The 19,723-nt window shown below is 47.0% G+C and overlaps 1 protein-coding gene across 1 annotated transcript in view; it reads right to left on the bottom strand.

Annotated features, from left to right (window-relative positions):
* The window catches only part of PSTPIP2 (proline-serine-threonine phosphatase interacting protein 2), a 69,867-nt gene extending 53,350 nt beyond the window's left edge, over positions 1-16,517 (bottom strand). Inside the window, exon 1 of the mRNA XM_045886787.3 lies at positions 16,338-16,517. Within this exon, the coding sequence (XP_045742743.1) occupies positions 16,338-16,370 (33 nt within the window). The 5' untranslated portion in view covers positions 16,371-16,517. The remainder of the gene's footprint in view (positions 1-16,337) is intronic.
* Between the last annotated feature and the right edge of the window lie 3,206 nt (positions 16,518-19,723).

Raw genomic sequence — 19,723 nt, 5'->3', positions numbered from 1 at the left:
TGCAAATGACTTAACCACTACTTACCTTGGAAAGGGGCACTTAAACTTTTTGATTTACAGAACATCTGATTATTCTACAACGAACATATTAGCAAAAAAGAAAACCAAACATAACCTTGAAAGACAAAGATCACTTCCATTTATGTGCTTTTAATGTTGAGTTGGAGGGAGGGACAGCTTTATGTTCTCTACCATAATCATTAACATGCTTCTTCAACAGGAATGTGGACAAGCTATATAAGTACCTGTGTATAGGAACAGATACACCTGGAAAATCCTCTAGAAAGTAACTCAATAATTTACCCCTGGAAGTTGGGATCTGAGGTGCTGAAGGAGGGACTTTGAGAGTCTTGTTTTTTGTTGTTTTTTTTTACTACACAGTGGGCCTTAAACAACAAGGGGGTTGGGGGTGATGAGACCCCTCACCCCCCAACTGCCTCATTCCCCCACCCCACACAGTTGAAAATCCAAGTATAACTTTTGATTCCCCCCAATTTTAATGACTAATAGGCTACTGTTGACCTGAAGTCTTACCAATAACATAAACAGTCACTTAACACATATTTTGTATATGTATTATATAGACTGTATTCTTACAGTAAAGTAAGCTGGAGAAAAGAAAATGTCATTAAGAAAGTCATAAGAAAAAAAAGAAAATCATAAGGAAGAGAGAATACATTTACAGTACTGCACTATAAAAAATCTGTGTATAAGTGGACCTGCACAGTTCAAACCCTTGTTGTTCAAGGGTCAACTGATATGCACCTGTAATGGTTTTCCTATCTTGCAATGAGCATGTGTTACATTCCTACTTCTTTAAAAGCACCAGTAAAAATTCAAAATAAATGGCCCATTACCCACAAGTGATTCTCTCTGCTTACAGGGCAGGTGGTAAGGAGAGGTCTAGCTGGAGAGGTCACTGTGAAGAGGCTGGTCCTTTCACTGGTGTATGTGGGAGTGGGAGGGGGTCTCCTGCACTCTAATTCCCACCCAGCTAGGAGGGGCCCCTCATGCCCTAAGGGGAAAACCTCGCCTTGGCACAAACAGGTGTCCAGGTTCCTTCCCTGCAGGCTGGTCATGTCCCTCTGAGTTTGGAACTTTTTTTTTTTAAGTAGGCTCCAGCCCAGTATGGAGCCCAACATGGGGCTTGAACTCGTGACCCTGAGATCAAGACCTGAGCCAAAATCAAGAGTCGGATGCTTAACCGACTGAGCCGCGCTAGCTGTATTTGTTCTTCTTTTAATACTTTTTTAAGCCCTTTGAATTATTTTCAAAGTTATACTTATTTTATTGTAGAAAAATGGAAAAGTACAGATAAGCAAAAAGGAAATAATTACGTTTTTCATATCACATGAAATCCCAGAAAAAACAATAGTTAACATTTTGCTGCACAAGCCCCAGATATTTTCCTATAGACACATGACTACGTCTTCATATTTTTTAAAATATAAATGAGGAGGTCTTATTTTACAAATTGGTAGTAACTTTTTTTTTTTAAAGATTTTATTTATTTATTTGAGAGAGAGAATGAGAGAGAGCACATGAGAGGGGGGAGGGTCGGAGAGAGAAGCAGACTCCCTGCCTAGCAGGGAGCCCGACGTGGGACTCGATCCCGGGACTCCAGGATCATGACCTGAGCGGAAGGCAGTCGCTTAACCAACTGAGCCACCCAGGCGCCCTGGTAGTAACTTTTTTTTAACTTAATATATTATAAATACCTTTCCGGATTGGGGACTATATTTCACTTGTTCTAACAATTCCTTATGTTTTTTAAAGTTATTTCCACTCATCGTTTTCAGTCGTTTTCTCAATTTTAAAGATTAACTTAAGTGCACAAAAACCACGACCATATTGGCATAGGAACGCATACTGACAGCTGTACCTCTTTAACATGACTATACTCTATTTTATCATTTGAAACAGAATGGTCCTAGTTCTAGGCTGAGCAGATAGTACTGTCCTCATTGCAAAACAGGAAGCTTAGGCCACGAGTGGTTAGCTGGGTGGCTCTGGGCAAGTCCCCCACTTCATCTGAGGTAGAGTGGGGTATAGACCCCAAATGATATGTAGCCATGGGTGGGAGGACCGCGGCTGCCCTGAGCTGGTGGCCTCTCCCTCCCCACTTCCTGTTCTCACCCAACCCAACCACAATTCCATCTGAATAGCTGCAGTCTTGTACTCTCAGCCTCTCTTGGGCCCCCTGGTCTTCCCAGGCTTCCAGCTTCCCTATCTGAAACCCCGTCCACAGGACTCATTTCTTTGCCCTGGAGAGTGGACAGACTTCTAGCTTGCCGAGCCCTTGGGCCCTGTGGCCTTGCTGTTTAGTTTCTGCAGAAGGGGCCACGATGCTCAATGGCAGGTGCCTTGATTGACATCCCTTTGTCTTGTTTGCTCCCTTTGTTTCAGAGCTAAGGATACCTGCCAGGAACACCACAGTCTCTCGTATACAGACTCTCCACCTACGTTGCCCAGGAAAGGGCCATACCAGCTGGGGTCAGCCAGGGAGAAGCCTGCTGACCAAGACCACGGTGGCCCTGAGCAATGGCTGGTCAGAATCAAAGCCGACCACTCTTCTGGCAGGAATTCCATGGGAATCCTGATGAAACAGGTCAGGAGGGTGCTAACATGGGACAGGTGGACAAAGAAGGCTGAACTGGGGACAACCCACAGGACTGGTCAGCTTTCCAGATCTCCAGATCTGGCTGTTAGCGGAGGTGCTAACATGGGACAGGTGGACAAAGAAGGCTGAACTGGGGACAACCCACAGGACTGGTCAGCTTTCCAGATCTCCAGATCTGGCTGTTAGCAGAAGTGCCAACAAAGGCCTAAGGAAATACTTTTTATTCCAGAGAGCTAAGGTCATTTTGGACCTCTTGTTCAGGACCTGACTGTCTCGGGGTGGAGAAAGCTTAGGGTCTGTGTTTGATAAAAGGGAATATATCCTCAGAGAGGATCCAAGAGGCTGGGCAACCAAGGCCTGGAGCAGTGAAGGAACTGATTTCTAGGGTTTTGGACATTTGTGGCCATTTATAACCTGTCACTTCAAGCAGCTATTCTTCAAACAGAAAAACTCGTGTTCAAATTGGAGTAGAATTAAATCAGCACTGCAAGACAAGAGTGGAAAGACCAGCGTTTCCCCAGTGTTTCGGCTTGCATCCATTACCCAGCACAACTCAGCCCAAAACCAGGCTCCGGCCCCTAGGAGGGCATCAAACTATTAACTCTTTTCATTCAAGACAGGACCTGCCGGTAGGTGTGGACTCTAAGTCCCCTATCCTGAGCAGCTTATTCAAGTATTCTTTCCAGCCCCATGCCAAGGTTTACCCTCCCTTGAGGTGTTCTGGAAACACAGATCTCCCCATCTTATCACATGCTCAGTGCTATCTTAGCACTTTTTAGGGACTGGTGCCCCATCGCACCCACACCCAGCTGGGACTGCCCCCTAATCCTACTCTGCTAAGCTACGCCTTTTAGCGTGAGGAGAGTAGGCCAGCCTATTTCTGATCAGGGTCATACATGTGTGTTTGCCCCCTAACAAGAGCACAGGCCCACTGAGGGCAGGGGTCATTCTTCTCCTGACTTTAGGGGTCCATCCAGATCTCCGGCTTCTGCAAATGTCAGAACACCTGGGACTCATTCAGAAAGACAATTCAATATTGAGTAAAACTTTAACCATAGAAAAGCTCAAAAAAAAGTAATTGAATGTTTATCAAGCTTCCAGCATGGGGAGAAGTTTTTAAACTTTGGTGTGTAATAGATGTAATCACAAAAGATTAGCTCAACACACTGGACTATACACAGCGTCTGCAAAATGCATACACATTTTAAGTATGATTATCATTTTACAGATGAGGACACCAAGCCTAGGAAAGCGGAGTAATTTGAACAAGGGCACATACCTCAGCTTAAAGGGAGCAGAGCTGGGATTGCAACCAGGAATGTCCAACACAGAAGCTCGAGTACCTGAGGACTGCCCTTCACTATCGCACGCTGTATTTGCTGGATGCCAGAACACGTGAATTACATACACAACACATGTATGTGTACATACATATGTAGATACAAGAATGTGCATTCAAATATTTGTAGTAAATGGCAAAGAATATCCTTATAATTTTTTAAAACTCATGTGGATTCATAAGTAGCACAAGGAAAGAAACAAAACCATGTGTAAAAGAGGAAACGGAACCAGAAAATAAACAAATGTTCACTCTCCCCGGTGATAAGAATGCAAATGTTAAGTTTAATGAGGCACCTCTTTTTGCTTATTAAATGGGCCGGGAAGAAACCACACCAGCCATGTTGGATGTAGTGAAACTGGTCTCTTCGGATATTATTGGGAACACTGAGAATACGTCTGCCTTCTAGGAAATCACTTTATATATAGGCCAACATTTTTTAAATGTACTACTGTAAATGAATGCTCTTTTCAGTCATTCAACAGACAGTCCTGTGAATCTGAGATAGGGAAACTGGGGGGCTCCTTTTTTAGAAAGACTCCATCTCGGGCGCCTGGGTGGCTCAGTCGTTGAGCGTCTGCCTTCAGCTCGGGTCATGATCCCAGGGTCCTGGGATCGAGTCCCACATCGGGCTCCCTGCTCGGCGGGAAGCCTGCTTCTCCCTCTCCCACTCCCCCTGCTTGTGTTCCTGCTCTCGCTGTCTCTCTCTGTCAAATAAATAAAATCTTAAAAAAAAAAAAAAAAGAAAGAAAGAAAGACTCCATCTCCTCTGTTTCCCAGCTAGGTCCCGTTTACTCACGTTCTATATTTCACCTTGCATCTGAATCAACCAAGGAGCTCTGTTCCCACTCCAGGAACGAGGCAGGAAAGTGAATCATTCTCTGAGTCTCGTCCTAAGCCCCCAAACACCCGATAACATCTAAGAAGAACTGAATCCCAAATATGTCCCAGGACACTGGCTTCAAACAAACCTCGGCCGATGCTGACATCAATACCCCACCTTTAGTGACCTGTGAAATAACACCTACTATTCACCAGACATCGCCTTGAAGCGGACCCTACCCTGGATCCCTGAAGGAACCCATACCCTGGATCCCTTTCCAATATAAACCCCTAACCCCAAGCAACAGAGAGACTCACTCTCCTTCCCTTCCCGAGTCTCCCAGACACTCCATCTGTGATACGCCATCACTTAGGCTACTCAATAAGCTCTGCTTTCACTTCCTCCTGGCTCATGTTTGATTTCTTTTTGTTTTATTTTGTTTTTCTAAAGTTTATTTTTTTTAGTAATCTTTACACCCAACACGGGGCTTAAAGCCACAACCCTGAGATCAAGAGTTGCATGCTCTTCCGACTGAGCCAGCCAGGCACCCCTCGTGTTCGATTTCTATCCTGCACAAAGCCAATGACCCTCTCGGCTGCACCTGCATGACCTTGGACCCAGCCTGCCTACGTCAAATCTGTTATGTACCAGGCACTGAATCAGGTACGGCTGGACTAAGCAGGCAGGAGTGTGGGTCCTGACATATGGGTGGCCATGTCAGATGCACCTCATGGGGCTCCCAGTCATGGGAATTAGACACTAAAGAGGTAAGTACAGTATTGTGGATTGTCTTATGGGCGCAGGATGCCATAGGAACAGGCAAGCAGGGTCAAGACCGGCTGGGGACTTCATGTATGTAAGATAGAAATAAACACTATCCTTGTCTAGGCCACTGTTGTTTGGGGTATTCTGTTACTTATGACCGAACCTAATCTTATTTAGACAGAAGGTAAATGAGCTTTCACCAGCTGGTGCCTGGCTTCTTTTTTTCTTTTTTTAAGATTTTATTTTATTTATTTGTCAGAAAGTGAGAGAGAGAGAGCACAAGCAGGGGGAGCGGCAGGCAGAGGAAGAAGCAGGCTCCCCACCGAGCAGGGGGCCCGATGCAGGGCTCAATCCCAGGACCCCGGGATCATGACCTGAGCGGAAGGCAGACGCTTAACTGACCGAGCCACCCAGGTGTCCCTGGTGTCTGGCTTCTTAATGGAGTAGGAAGCAAGATCATCAAAACAGAGTGAGCATATGGGAAGGAAGTGGAGGTCTGAGCAGCGTGGAAAAGGTATGATGTCATGACCGTGGAAGGAGAAAGTGATCTCATCAGAAAAACATAGTAAAACAGCTGGGCAGTGACAAGTTCCTTCGTGAGTCTCCGTAAACAGGTACTTAAAGAAGCCAATTTTTCAATGCCCTAAATGAAGGAAGATAGTATTTCTTAAATGATTGTTAGGAAAAGTAGACAACAATAGGTAAAATATACTTATGATACTTTATTATTGTATTCATATTTTATTTATTATATGGAAATAGTAGAATACAAAACAGTACATACACTATGATAACAATTATGTGTGCAGGAAAGAATTGGGAAAGGTACCAAATTACTAACAATATATTTTTAATTTCCTTGACTTTGTTATGTTAATATTAAAAACTGCTAGTTTTAAATAGCATGTGAGGGGCGCCTGGGTGGCTCAGTTGGTTAAGCGACTGCCTTCAGCTCAGGTCATGATCCTGGAGTCCTGGGATCGAGTCCCACATCGGGCTCCCTGCTCAGCAGGGAGTCTGCTTCTCCCTCTGACCCTCCCCCCTCTCATGCTCTCTCTATCTCATTCTCTCTCTCAAATAAATAAATAAAATCTTAAAAATAAATAAATAAATAAATAGCATGTGAGATTCATCTCATTGGGTAGATAATAGTCTCGAAAAAGTGAGATGTCTCATGTTTCCCTGTGACCCATGGCACAGGGCTGCTACTCAGGACTTCGCAGATAGTTATTAAGCTGAACTGTCTGAGACAGCATGATGACCAGGGAAGATCGCTCCTCTCTCTAACCAGTGTTGTGTTTTCTCTATTGGTCACACGGACTCTCATCAGGTGGTCAGCACTTAGAGTGTGGACTCTGCTCTGTATGTGGGTGCTGTGCCCCTCCCTGGGCATGGGGGTCCCAGCAGAGCCAGAGCCCATCCTTGACGATATCATTCTCCCAAGCACAAGATGACCAGCCAGTCACAGTAGAACAGGCTCTTTAGAAGCCCAGAAGGACACTTCCCCCTAAAGCAAATGTGAAGACAGAGCACTGACTTGGATGAGTAGCCTCTGTTCACTGCCACATGTATCTCTCATTGCTCTTTCCTTTGTTCATTTGCTCACTCTGATATTTGCCACATGCCAGGCACCATGCTAGGTGTGGGGGACATGGTGCTGAACAAGTCAGATGCACCTCATGGGGCTCCCAGTCATGGGAATTAGACACTAAAGAGGTAAGTACAGTATTGTGGATTGTCTTATGGGCGCAGGATGCCATAGGAACAGGCAAGCAGGGTCAAGCAAATTGGCTAGGTGGAAACCATGATCATCATTTGGTAACTGACCTACGAGTGCTGCACTAGAGTAGGTGAGCAAGAGAAGGTAAGTGATCAGGGCAGAGAGGCAGACTGGGCTGGGTTGGGCAGAGCCGTGTAAGCCCTGGTCAGACTTTTAGACTCCAAGTGCCACGAGAGGCCACTGGAGGAATTCAAGCAGGGGAAAGATACGAACTTATGTATGTTTTTGAGAGCTCTCTAAGTGACCTAGGCTCTAGAAAACAGTGGCTCCAGCCCAAGAGAGCACTGAAGGGAAGCCCAGGGTGACAGTTGTGCAGAAGGCCTGACGGAAACAGAGGATAGAGGGCTCCTGTGGGGGTTTCCACAGGAGGATGGGCGTGAAGAGGATTTTTAAACATACTTGGAATGCTGGAGCATTTTTTAGAAAGAGTCTCTGATAGAGGTGAATAATATGCAGAAATAGAAAAAAAAAACTCAACCTAAAATTCATATGGAATCTCAAAGGACCCTGAATAGCTAACATAATCCTGAAAAAGAAGAACAAAACTGGAGGACTCACACTTCTTGAATTCAAAACTTAACTACAGAGCCACAGTAATCAAAACAGTGTGGTACTGGGGCGCCTGGGTGGCTCAGATGGTTAAGCATCTGCCTTCAGCTCAGGTCGTGATCCCGGGGTCCTGGGATCGAGTCCCGCATCGGGCTCCCTGTTAGGTGGGGAGCCTGCTTCTCCCTCTGCCTCTGCCTCTGCCTCTCTCTCTCTCTCTCTGACTCTCATGAATAAATAAAACATTAAAAAAAAAAAAACAAAAACAGTGTGGTACTGGCATAAAGACAGACCAATGGGAATTGGAATAGAAAGCCCAGAAATAAACAGTTGCATACACAGTCAAATGACTTTTGACAAGTGTGCCAGGACCATTCAATGGGAAAAGGACAGTCTTTTCAACAAATGGTGCTGGGAAAACTGGATATCCACATGCAAAAGAATGAAGTTGGACACTTACTTAACACCAAATACAAAAATTAACTCAATATGGGGCGCCAGGGTGGCTCAGTCGTTAAGCATCTGCCTTCGGCTCAGGTCATGATCCCAGGGTCCTGGGATCGAGCCCCGCATCGGGCTCCCTGCTCCGCGGGAGGCCTGCTTCTCCCTCTCTCACTCCCCCGCTTGTGCTCCTGCTCTTGCTATCTCTCTCTCTGTCAAATAAATAAAATCTTAAAAAAAAAAAATTTAACTCAATATGGACCAACGACCTAAATGTAAGACCTAACACAATAAAACTCTTAGAAGAAAACATAGGGCAAAAACTTCACACCACCAGATTTGGCAATGACTTCTTGGATATGACACCAAACGCACAGGTAACAAAAGGAAAAACAGACAAATTGAACTTCATGGATACTTAAAAACCATGTGCCTCAAAAGACACTAACAGAGTAAAAAGGCAACTGCAGACTGGAAGAAAATATTTGCAAATTATATATCTGATAAAGGGTTCATATGCAGAATATATACAGATAACTCTTAACAGCAAAAAAATAAACAGTCTGATTCAAAAGTGGTCAGAGGACTTGAACAGACATTTCTCCAAAGATATACGAATGGCCAACAAGCCCACGAAAAGATGCTCCACTTCATTAACCACTAGGGAAATGCAAAATGAAGCTACAATACCATCTGGTACCCTTAGGATGGCTACTATTAAAAAAAAAACAAAACAGATAGCAGCAAAGTGTTGTATGAGGTACTTATGGGCGCCTGGGTGACTCAGTCGTTAAGCATCTGCCTTCAGCTCAGGTCATGATCCCAGGGTCCTGGGATCGAGTCCCACATCAGGCTCCCTGCTCAGCCGGGAGTCTGCTCCTCCCTCTACCCCTCTCCCCTGCTCGTGATCTCTCTCTCTCTCTCTCAAATAAAGAAATAAAATCTTGGGGCACCTGGGTGGCTCAGTTGGTTAAGCGACTGCCTTTGGCTCAGGTCATGATCCTGGAGTCCCGGAATCGAGTCCCACATCGGGCTCCCTGCTAGCAGGGAGTCTGCTTCTCCCTCTGACCCTCCCCCTCTCATGCTCTCTCTCTCTCATTCTCTCTCTCAAATAAATAAATAAAAATCTTTAAAAAAAAAATAAAAGAAAGAAAATCTTAAACCTTATATGAGGTACTTAGAGCAGTCAAAATCATAGAGACAGAAATATGATAGTGGCCAGAGGCTGGGGTAAGGGAGAATGGGGAGTCACTGTTTGATGGGCATAGACTTTCAGTTTACAGAGTGAAAAGAGGTATGAAGATGGATGGTGGGGATCATTGCACAACAAGGCGAATGCATTTAACACCACTGAACTGTACACTTGAAAAAGATTAGGTGGCAAATTCTAAGTGATATGTATTTTGCCACAGTACATAAAATATGGCATTAGGTAAAAAAAAAAAGAAAAAAAAAGAAAAGGTAACACACAAGCTAACTATGTGGAATTCAGTTGCATGGACCCTGAATATTATGTATATATAAAGCGTGTATAGGGGTGAAGGGCAGTGGGTGCCTCTTTTTACATCAAGTAGGTGAGACGTCCATGTTCATTTCTTCACATGTTAAACATTTATTGAGCACATACTCTGTTCTCAGAACTGTGTCAAGCTCTAGGGACACAGAGGTGAATGAGATGGAAGGTGACCATAGCCTAGTAAGGAAGACAGGCAAAGAAACAGGTGACTCAATACAGAATGAGAAGTATACTGCTAGAAACATGCAACAGACTTCCAGGAAGTCTCCTAGCCAAGACCTAGAAGCAGGAACAGAGGTCAATGCAAAGTCCTGGGGGTGGGGCCAAGGGAACATCTCCCCCCCACCTTCCCAAGCCCCTTGGGGTGGAGCAAGTAGTTTTGTGTGGCTGTGGTTCATATTGTGAACTTTGTGGGTGTGAGGTAGGGGCCAGCCTTCTGCTATCATTACAACTTTCTATGTTCTTTTTTTTCCTCTCACTGCTAAAATACAGTTGTGAAAACAGTGCTGTCATTGAGGTAGGTGGAAGCTTTGGTATTATGCTTGAGGGTTTATAAAAGTTCTTGAAACTGTAATCCTCCCCCATAAACAGGAATATGTGTAAAGAATGAACAGTCGGGCGCCTGGGTGGCTCAGTTGGTTAAGCGACTGCCTTCTGCTCAGGTCATGATCCTGGAGTCCCTGAATCGAGTCCCGCATCAGGCTCCCTGCTCGGCAGGGGGTCTGCTTCTCCCTCTGACCCTCCCCCCTCTCATGTGCTCTCTCTCATTCTCTCTCTCTCAAATAAATAAATAAAATCTTTAAAAAAAAAAAAAAGAACAGTCATCTGTGAAAGAAAAAATATTTATCATTACAGCCTTTTTTTTTTTTTTTAAGAATAGTGGGTAAATAGAGCATTTAAATATCTAAGAATACTCTTTTGTTTTACTTTCAAAAATAGTTAGCTGTGATCATTTCTGTTTAAAAAAAAGAAGTTTTCGGGGCACCTGGGTGGCTCAGTCGTTAAGCGTCTGCCTTTGGCTCAGGTCATGATCCCAGGGTCCTGGGATGGAGCCTCCTGCTCAGCGGGAAGCCTGCTTCTCCCTCTCCCACTCCCCCTGCTTGTTTTCCCTCTCTCACTGTGTCTCTCTGTCAAATAAATAAATAAAATCTTTAAAAATAAATAATTAATTTAAAAAAGAAAGAAAAGAAGTCCTCAACTGCTTTCTAATCTATGAATGCAATCCCATGTGACGTGGTCAATGCTAATGAAATAGCCATACTTGAACAGTGAGTTTTGAGGCTAGGTAATAGTTCCCAAAGATAGAAAATGATGAATATTATGGATTTGTACACTGGGGCTTAAGATTGCTCTGTGCTGTCCTGAGCCTCCTTACACATACAAATAGTACAAGGAGTTTAAGACAGGGGTATTAGGGCCCACTGGGGAAAAGCCTTCCTGTTCTCACAAAGAAAAAATCTGTATCAGATATGTTGAAACCTCCTATTGACCCTTGACTAACCTTCAGCCTAAAATGCAATATAAGGTAGAGCTAATCCCAGAAAGTAGTCTTAAACAAACAAGCCACCAGTCTACTGTGTCTTTGAGAAGTCTGATTCTCCTAATTTGCTCACACATATACTGTTTGGGAAACAGGAAGCCCGTGACTCCTCCTTTGTTGGGAGGTTGTAAGGTTCACGGCAGCTATATGAACACTGGTACTGAAAATACCTAGTATTGGGGTGCTTGGGTGGCTCAGTCAGTTAAGCATCTCCTTCTCTCAGGTCATGATTGGGATCGAGCCCTGCATCGGGCTCTCTGCTCGGCAGGGAATCTGTTTCTCCCTCTGCCTTTCCCCTTGGCTTGTGCTCTCTCTCGCTTTCTCTCTCTCAAATAAAAAAAAAAGATTTTATTTATTTATTTGAGAGAGAGAGAGAGAGTGAGCACAAGCAGAGGAGTGGAGAGGGAGAAGCAGACTCCCTGCCGAGCAGGGAGCCCGATGTGGGATTCGATCCCAGGACCCTGGGATCATGACCTGAGCCGAAGGCAGACGCTTAACCGAGCCACCCAGGCAGCCCTAAATAAATAAAATCTTTTTAAAAAATGAAAGAGCTAAATCCTCAAATACAGCAGTACGTCAATAGATAATTTTAAAACTGCTCTATCAAGAAAAGGCAGTGTAATCCTATTATTTTGTAAAGTGGTGGTAACTACCAGAAGAGTATGAGTTTCTGCATAATGATGTTGAGAAAAGCAGGAATTTTTTATTTTCCTTAAAGATAGGTCCCATGGGGCGCCTGGGTGGCTCAGTCGTTAAGCGTCTGCCTTCGGCTCAGGTCATGATCCCAGTGTCCTGGGATCAAGTCCCGCATCGGGCTCCCTGCTCGGCGGGAGGCCTGCCTCTCGCTCTCCCACTCCCCCTGCTTGTGTTCCTGCTCTCGCTGTCTCTCTGTCAAATAAATAAATAAAATCTTAAAAAAAAAAAAAAGATAGGTCCCATGCCTCTCATTAAATTTGTAAGAAAATAAAACAAGAAAAAAGGATTTTGATAATTATTTTAAAAATAGATCCCACTAGGGGTGCCTGGGTGGCTCAGTCATTAAGTGTCCGCCTTTGGCTCAGGTCATGATCCCAGGGTCCTGGGGTGAAGCCCCACGTTGGGCTCCCTGCTCTGTGAGTAGCCTGCTTCTCCGTCTGCCCCTCCCCGCCACTTGTTCTCTCTCTCTCTCTCTAATAAATAAAATAAAAAATAAATATATATATATATATAAATAAATATTTCCATGGGGCATTTGAATAAGATTATGTACAAAGACTGTGCTGACTCAGACCTTTTCTGGAGTATCTACTTAATTTGGCCATGGGCTTTTCCACTGTTTCCATGGAACATTCCTCTCTTGGGCATGTGCTGGTCCTTTCCTGGTTGTATCCCTGCATCTCTGCCTTTATTTGTCTGTCCCCTCTCTCCTCCTGCATTCACAAAGGTATTCTTCAGGAGGGCTTCCTTGGGGACCTCATATCTTTTCATTCCCTCTTCTTGAGGGACTGTCACCCACTGCCTTTAATTGTCACCTCTGTGCTGATGGTAAGAATAGCTGACAACACAGGTGATCACGATGGGCCGTGCCTGGCACCGAACTAAACTCTGAGGCAGTAGACACGGCTGACGTCCCATTTTTATGGAAATGAGGAAGAACAACTGAGGTTTGGTGGTGGGGTGGGAGGAGGGAGGTTGAAGTACCATGCCACCCGAAGTCACATAGCTACTAAGGGGCACAACCGGGATTCAAACCTGGCCAGTCCACCTCAGAGCCTCCACTGGTAACTGATGCCTTTCTGTACTTCATGCAGTTCTCTATATTCTCTCGCCTGGACGCCCTTCACAAGGGGCCAGGGCCCTGTCCTCCAGACCGCCCCTCAAAGCCAGAATGCTGAGCACTGGTCTGCTACCATACCACCCTGAATATGCCCATTCTCATCAGAATGTTGACCACTAGACCCCAGAGAATATTCCCTGACATGTTTACACTGGTTGTTGAGCCATGAAAGTACTTTCAAATCCTGCTGCCTGGCGCCTTGTCTCCTCCCCAGGACGCACCCCCTCCCACAACCTCCCCATACCCGCCAATCCTGGCATGGTGTGGGGGGGGGGGGAAGGGCTGGGGGGGAGGCTTCAGGATGCTGCTGGCCGTGGTCCTCACCATTGCTACCCCTGTGGTTAACTACTGTTAAAATTGCCTCTTTCCTCTCCCTCCTCCCCCTCCGTCTCTCCCCACAAACCAGTTCCTCCTCCTGACTTCCTTATTTCTGGGGCCCTAACCTCATTCCCCAGTTCACATTACAGGGAGCCTCCTCTGAGCCCTCCTTTCCTCTCTAGTGTTCACCTTCAACTGGTTGCCTTGCCCTGTGGCTTTGACCTCCTCTGCCCTCTGCCAGTCCTCCCTGCTCTCCTCCTTTCCTCTCCCTATGGCCTCCATGCTGGAACAGACCCCTACTCCTGGCCCAGTTTCCTTGGCCTCTGCTGGACTCCCCTTCCTCCTCCACAAACTTGAGGCCAAAGCCTGCCCTCCCTACCTTGCTTCTGCATGGGAATATACCTTCTAACCAAGGTGGTGCCTTACCCTGCAAATGGCACCTCAAGTAGAAATCCTCATATAGAGGGGCGCCTGGGTGGCTCAGTCAGTTAAGCGTCTGACTTTGGCTCAGGTCATGATCCCAGGGTCCTGGGATCAAGCCCTGATTTGGGCTCCCTGCTGGGTGGGGAGTCTGCTTCTCCCTCTCCCACTACCCCTCCCCCTGCTCATGCTCTTTCTCTCTCAAATGAATAAATAAAATCTTAAAAAAAAAGAAAGAAATCCTTATACAGAAAAGGTATTTCATAACTATTTAATAAATTCAGTCGACTGGTACCCACTTGTGTTTCCAAAGTTTTCTACCATATCCAATCACAACCTTCTTGCCCTTCAAACTTGAAACACGAAACACAAAAGCTATTCCCCTGTGCTAACCACAGCCTTGCCTCCCCTACCCCCTGAGTGGGTGAGGCATCAGACATACTGCTGAGGTCTCCAGCAGGTTCCCTTCTGCCCCTTTGCCCCCAAGCCTGGATGACTGTCCCGTCTGCCTGATTCCTGAGCATTCGTATGCAAGGCACCATGGCAGTGCTGGGTACACCCAGTGCCTACCCTCCCTGAGCTCCTGATTGGAGCTGCAGGAGAAATGATGGGTCAAATGAGGACCCAGCGTCTACCTCTGGTGGTACCAAAGGAGCCATGCAGAGAGCGGTGCTGGGAGAATCTCCCTGAGCACCAGCCTCATCAAGACATTCACGGAGCCTTTGGTCCATGCAGAGTCCTGCTCCACTATTTCACCGCCCCAGCAGCGTGGGAATGTTGCTTAACCTCTCTGCCACACAGTTTTCTCATCTGTAAAATGATAGTAAGCAAGCTACCTCATACGGTAGTTGTGAGGTTTAAATGAGTAGTGCGTGTAAAGCATTTAGAACAGTGTTAGTTGGGGCACCCGGGTGGCTAGTCGCTTGATTAAGCATCTGACTCTTGATTTCGGCTCAGGTCATGACCTCAGGGTCATGATCTCAGGGTCTTGAGACTGAACCCCCCCACTGGGGGTTCAGCTCCCAGCACAGCGTGGAGTCTGCATGAGATTCTTTCCCTCTTCCCCTCCCCAAGGGAGCACTCTCTCTCTTTCTTTCTCTTTCTCTCAAATCTTTTTTTTAAAAGATTTTATTTGTTTGTCAGAGAGAGAGTACAAGCAGGGGGAGCGGCAGACAGAGGGAGAAGCAGGCTCCTGCTGAGCAGGGAGCCCGATGTGGAACTTGATCCCAGGACCCTGGGATCATGACCTGAGTTGAAGGCAGACGCTTAATCGATTGAGCCACCCAGGCGCCCCTAAAAAATAAATCATAAAAAAAAAAAGGACGGTGTTAGTCACAGACTGTGCACAGTAATGTCAGCTATTATAGTTTCTATTATTTGACATAAAGTGTTACAGGAAGTTAGAGATGAAAGATAGCTTTGCAAAATCTCTCTCAGGATCTCAGATACCTTCTCAAAGTATTATACTTTCAGGCCAGAGGGGAAAAAGAGTATAAACAGAAAGTTCTCTCTCCCCTGACCTTCACCTCTAACTTGGAACCCAGAACTGCTCTCTGCCCATGCCCCTACCCACTCCTGCAAGAAGGGGTCAGTGGCTGGGAGCTCTCTGAGGATGGAGGCTGCCGCTCTCACCCTGTCTCCGGCCCTTCGGCTTTACAGACCCACTTACTCAGTCAACAACTCTTAGCTGAGCACACATCCTCCACCAGCTTGTTGGGGGGCAGTAGCCCTGAAAGCCCCAGGGTGCCTGCCCCAAGGTGCTGTGTGCTTGCAGTCCTCCAGTTCAAAACCATAAACTGGCAAACGCTACGAAGGAACAGAATGGGTGACACGTGAGCTAAGCAATAGGGCCTCTTGGGCACAATCAGGAAAGGCTTCCCTGAAGAGGTGACATTTGAGCTGAGATCTGAAAACCGAGTGTCACACTATGAGGCAGGGGGAAGGCGGGTCTCTCTGTCCTAATTTTGCCCACCATGACAATGCCTGCAATGGACCTACAGGTGGGCAGAGCCCCAAGGGAAGCTCAAAAACTTCAGGAAACGGGGCCTCCCAAGGCAGGACCTAAACCGGGTCGGTGAGGCCTCAGCGCCAGACTTCTCCACCCAGCAGCCCACGATGGGGCCGGGGTTGGGACAGGCCGTCCGTGTCCGCGGACCTGGAGGACACGGTCCCCGGGGGGGGGGGGGGGCTGCCTGCCGCTGTCAGCCCGCGAGGCTCACCCAGGCTCCCCAGATCCGCGCCTGGCGCAGCCTCGGGGGCACCGGCGCCTCCCCCCGGAGCGGCCGCTCCTCGCCTGGGTCTCGGGATGCTGGGCGGGGAGATGGGGGCCGCGCGCCGCTGGGGCCCGGGGGCAGGGGGCCGGCCAGAGAAGGCACACGGACGCGGGACAGGGCCCCGAGCGGCGCCCACTTACCCAGAAGTTCGCCTTGAACAGTGCGCCCGTCATGGCCGGCGCGCGTCGCTGGGGGCCGAGCGGAGCGGAGCGGCTGGCTGGCGCCGGGTGAGCGGACTGTGGCAGCCCGCGGTCCAGCAGCCCGACTGGGGAGTCGCCCGGCCGCGGGGAGGCCGCGCCGGGTCCTAAACCACGCCCGGTAGCGCCCGCCCCGGGCGCACGGCTCCTCCCCGGCCGCCACTCCCGAGTCCAGCGGCCACGCCCACGCCCACGCCCACGGACAGCCCCGCGACCTCTGTGACCCTGGAATTGCCCCCTCGTTCAGGAAGCCTTCAAGGATTGCAAGGAACTGGTCCTGCCGCCTTCCCGAATTTGACTCCCTTCCCGCCTACGTGCTCCCTCCTCCCCCGACCAATTCCTCGCGAAGAAATCCAGGCTCGGCGGGGTGGTGGATGGAGCCCCGCGCGATCAGAGGGTGGTCGCGTGGACCGGGTGTCAGCTGCTCAAAGCCTGAAGACGGACAATGCCAGCGGACGCTTCAGCAGGTCCTGTGTACTACCCCAGCCGCCTTCGCTACGGATCGGCCCCTGGGCAGGTTTTCGTCTAAAAGTCAAGGAAAGGTCATTGAAACTATTAGCCCTTGACTCTAGGTCCCTTAGTGGGGCCCTTTCAAGGCCTCCAAGAGCTCAGCTCCTCCCCGATCTCCTCCCCTTTCTCAAGACCCAAGACCATTTTCCACCAATCCCACTCCAGTAGGAGTGCAGAGCCCCTTTCCTCTCCATGCACTCTTCCACCCTCAGGACATACATAACGCCAAGACAAGGCGGACCCATCCCTGCTTTGTACCACTGTGGTGCTCTGGGACAAAGTACTGCCACGACCTACATGCCCTGAGCCAAAACTGTGGCCCAGAGAGGCTGAATGACTTGCCCAAGATTCCAGGGTATTAAATGGGTGAAGAGCTGGGTTAGAGTTCTGCCCTTCTAAACAGGGCCAGGGCCAAAGACAGATGTCACCCCTGGGGCAAATCCACCCTGGGCAAAGAGTAGGTGCTCAAGGAAGGGAAGATGAAGATCAAGGGTACCAAGACTGTGTGCTCATGGCCACCTGCAACCACAGGCCTGGAGAGGTAAGCATTTGCCTCTTGAGTAGGTTTTACCTCTGTCCAGACACAGTGAAAGGGCAATTGCTGGGGTAATTTGAAGGATAGCTAAAAAGTCCTGCCTGGAAATACCACGCCCAGTCCCCCTGTGATGAAATCCCACCAGCAGAGTTATCCACAACTAAGAAGATGAAGTGACTCCAGCCCTGGATCACTCCAAGGGCATGCATCCAGCCATCTGGTTGTTCATCTCTTTGGAAAGCAGTGAGGTTGGGAGGAAGGGAAGCCTGGCAGCACCATCTGGAGGCAGGAGAGGCCATGGTGGGCACCAGGAGAAAGGATAAACTGCAGGAAAGGTAAGAAATAGCATGAACTGAGGGTCCTGCCTTCGGCTCAGGTTGTGATCCCAGGGTCCTGGGATCGTGTGCCTTGGTGGGCTCCCTGCTCAGCGGGGAGTCTGCTTCTCCCTCTACTCCTTCCCCCTGCTCATGATCTCTCTCTCTCACCTCTCTCAAAGTAAATAAATAAAACATTAAAAAAAAAAAATAGCGGGCACCTGGGTAGCTCAGCTGGTTAAGTGTCTGCCTTTGGCTCGGGTCATGATCTCAGGGTGCTGCGATCGAGTCCCGTGTCGGGCTCCCTGCTCAGCAGGGAGCCTGCTTTCTCCCTCTCACTCTGCCTTTCCCATCTGCTTGTTCTCTCTCTCAAATAAATAAATAAAAATCTTTTTAAAAAAATAGCATGAACTGGGAAGATGAAAGAAGATGAAGTTAAGGAAGACAGCACCAAGATTTTCCCTGGAAGTTTTTAGTATTTGGGGGCAGATATTTTAGACACAATTCTAATTGTCTAAGTTTTCACTTTTAATCTATATATATTTTTAAGTCTTAGGAAGTCTTCCAAATGCTCACGGTGCATAAGGCTTGATTTTCACAGCCCTGGGTCCAAAGATCCCTGACTTTTAACTCTCTTCCACCACCTGGTGGCAGGATTGAAAATTACAAATGCTTGTCCACACTGACGGAAAATACTATGCATTCATTCCTCAACCTTATTAAAGTCATCGTCTGGGCAAGGCGTTGTGAGTAAAAAGACAAGTAAAATGTGTACTACATCTAAGGGTCTACAACCAATTGGAGAGATTTTACTAACAAAGTTAAATAATACTGCTATAGCAATTTTGAAATAATGACATTAAATGATCAATACCTTTAAGATAACCACTGTTAATATTTTGGCATAATCTCTTTCAATAAAACACATTTATTGTACATAAAATTTTAATTCTTGCTCTTTTTTTAAAAAGATTTTATTTATTTGACAGAGAGCATAAGCAGAGGGAGAGAGAGGGAGAAGCAGGCTCCCTGCTGAGCAAGGAGCCCGATGTGGGACTCGATCCCAGGACCTGGGATCATGACCCGGGCTGAAGGCAACCGCTTAACCGACTGAGCCACCCAGGAGCCCCTAATTTTTGCTTTTTTAACTTAACAACATTTCATAAGTATCTTCTAAAGTCATTAAATGCACTTTTCCTAACAAAAAGTTTGATAGCACTCAGTGCTGGCTAAATGGACACTGTTGCATGTAGAGCTTGAAAATCTCTGGGAAGAGAAATTTGGTCGTGTCACCAAAATTTAAAATGCACTTATATTTTGACCCAACAATTCCATGTTGAAGACATAATTCCAAGTATATTCTCTCATGTGGAAAGTGAAATATGTATAGTTATTCATAGCAGCATGGCTATTCTAGCAAAATATATGAAACAGCTAAATGTCTATTGATAGAGAATCAGCTCAATAAATTGTGATATATCTTCATAATGAAATAATAGTCAAGCATTAAAAATGAGGAAGTTCTTTGTGTATTGATATAGGACAATCACCAGATATATTGAAAAAAAAAAGATACAAAACAAGCTGCCATTTGAGTAAAGCCAGAGAAGACCGTGCGCGTGCGCGCGCACACACACACACACTCAATTTCATTTTTTATTTTTTTTATTTTTTAAAGATTTATTTATTTATTTGAGAGGGCAAGAATGAGAGAGAGAGAGAGAGTACATGAGAGGGGGGAGGGTTAGAGGGAGAAGCAGGCTCCTCGCCGAGCAGGGAGCCCGATGCGGGACTCGATCCAGGGACTCCAGGATCATGACCTGAGCCGAAGGCAGTCACTTAACCAACTGAGCCACCCAGGCGCCCCGGTTTTTAAAAATTTATTTATTCATTTGAGAGAGAAAGAGACAGAGCACAGGCAGGGGGAGAGGCAGAGGGAGAGGGAGAAGCAGACTGCCCACTGAGCTGGG

The sequence above is a fragment of the Mirounga angustirostris genome, unplaced genomic scaffold, assembly GCF_029215605.1.
Source record: "Mirounga angustirostris isolate CCGP_5_RB_7025 unplaced genomic scaffold, mMirAng1.0.hap1 SCAF_14, whole genome shotgun sequence".
NCBI classification, from domain to species: Eukaryota; Metazoa; Chordata; class Mammalia; order Carnivora; family Phocidae; genus Mirounga; species Mirounga angustirostris.
This window is presented reverse-complemented; position numbering and strand designations above follow the sequence as displayed.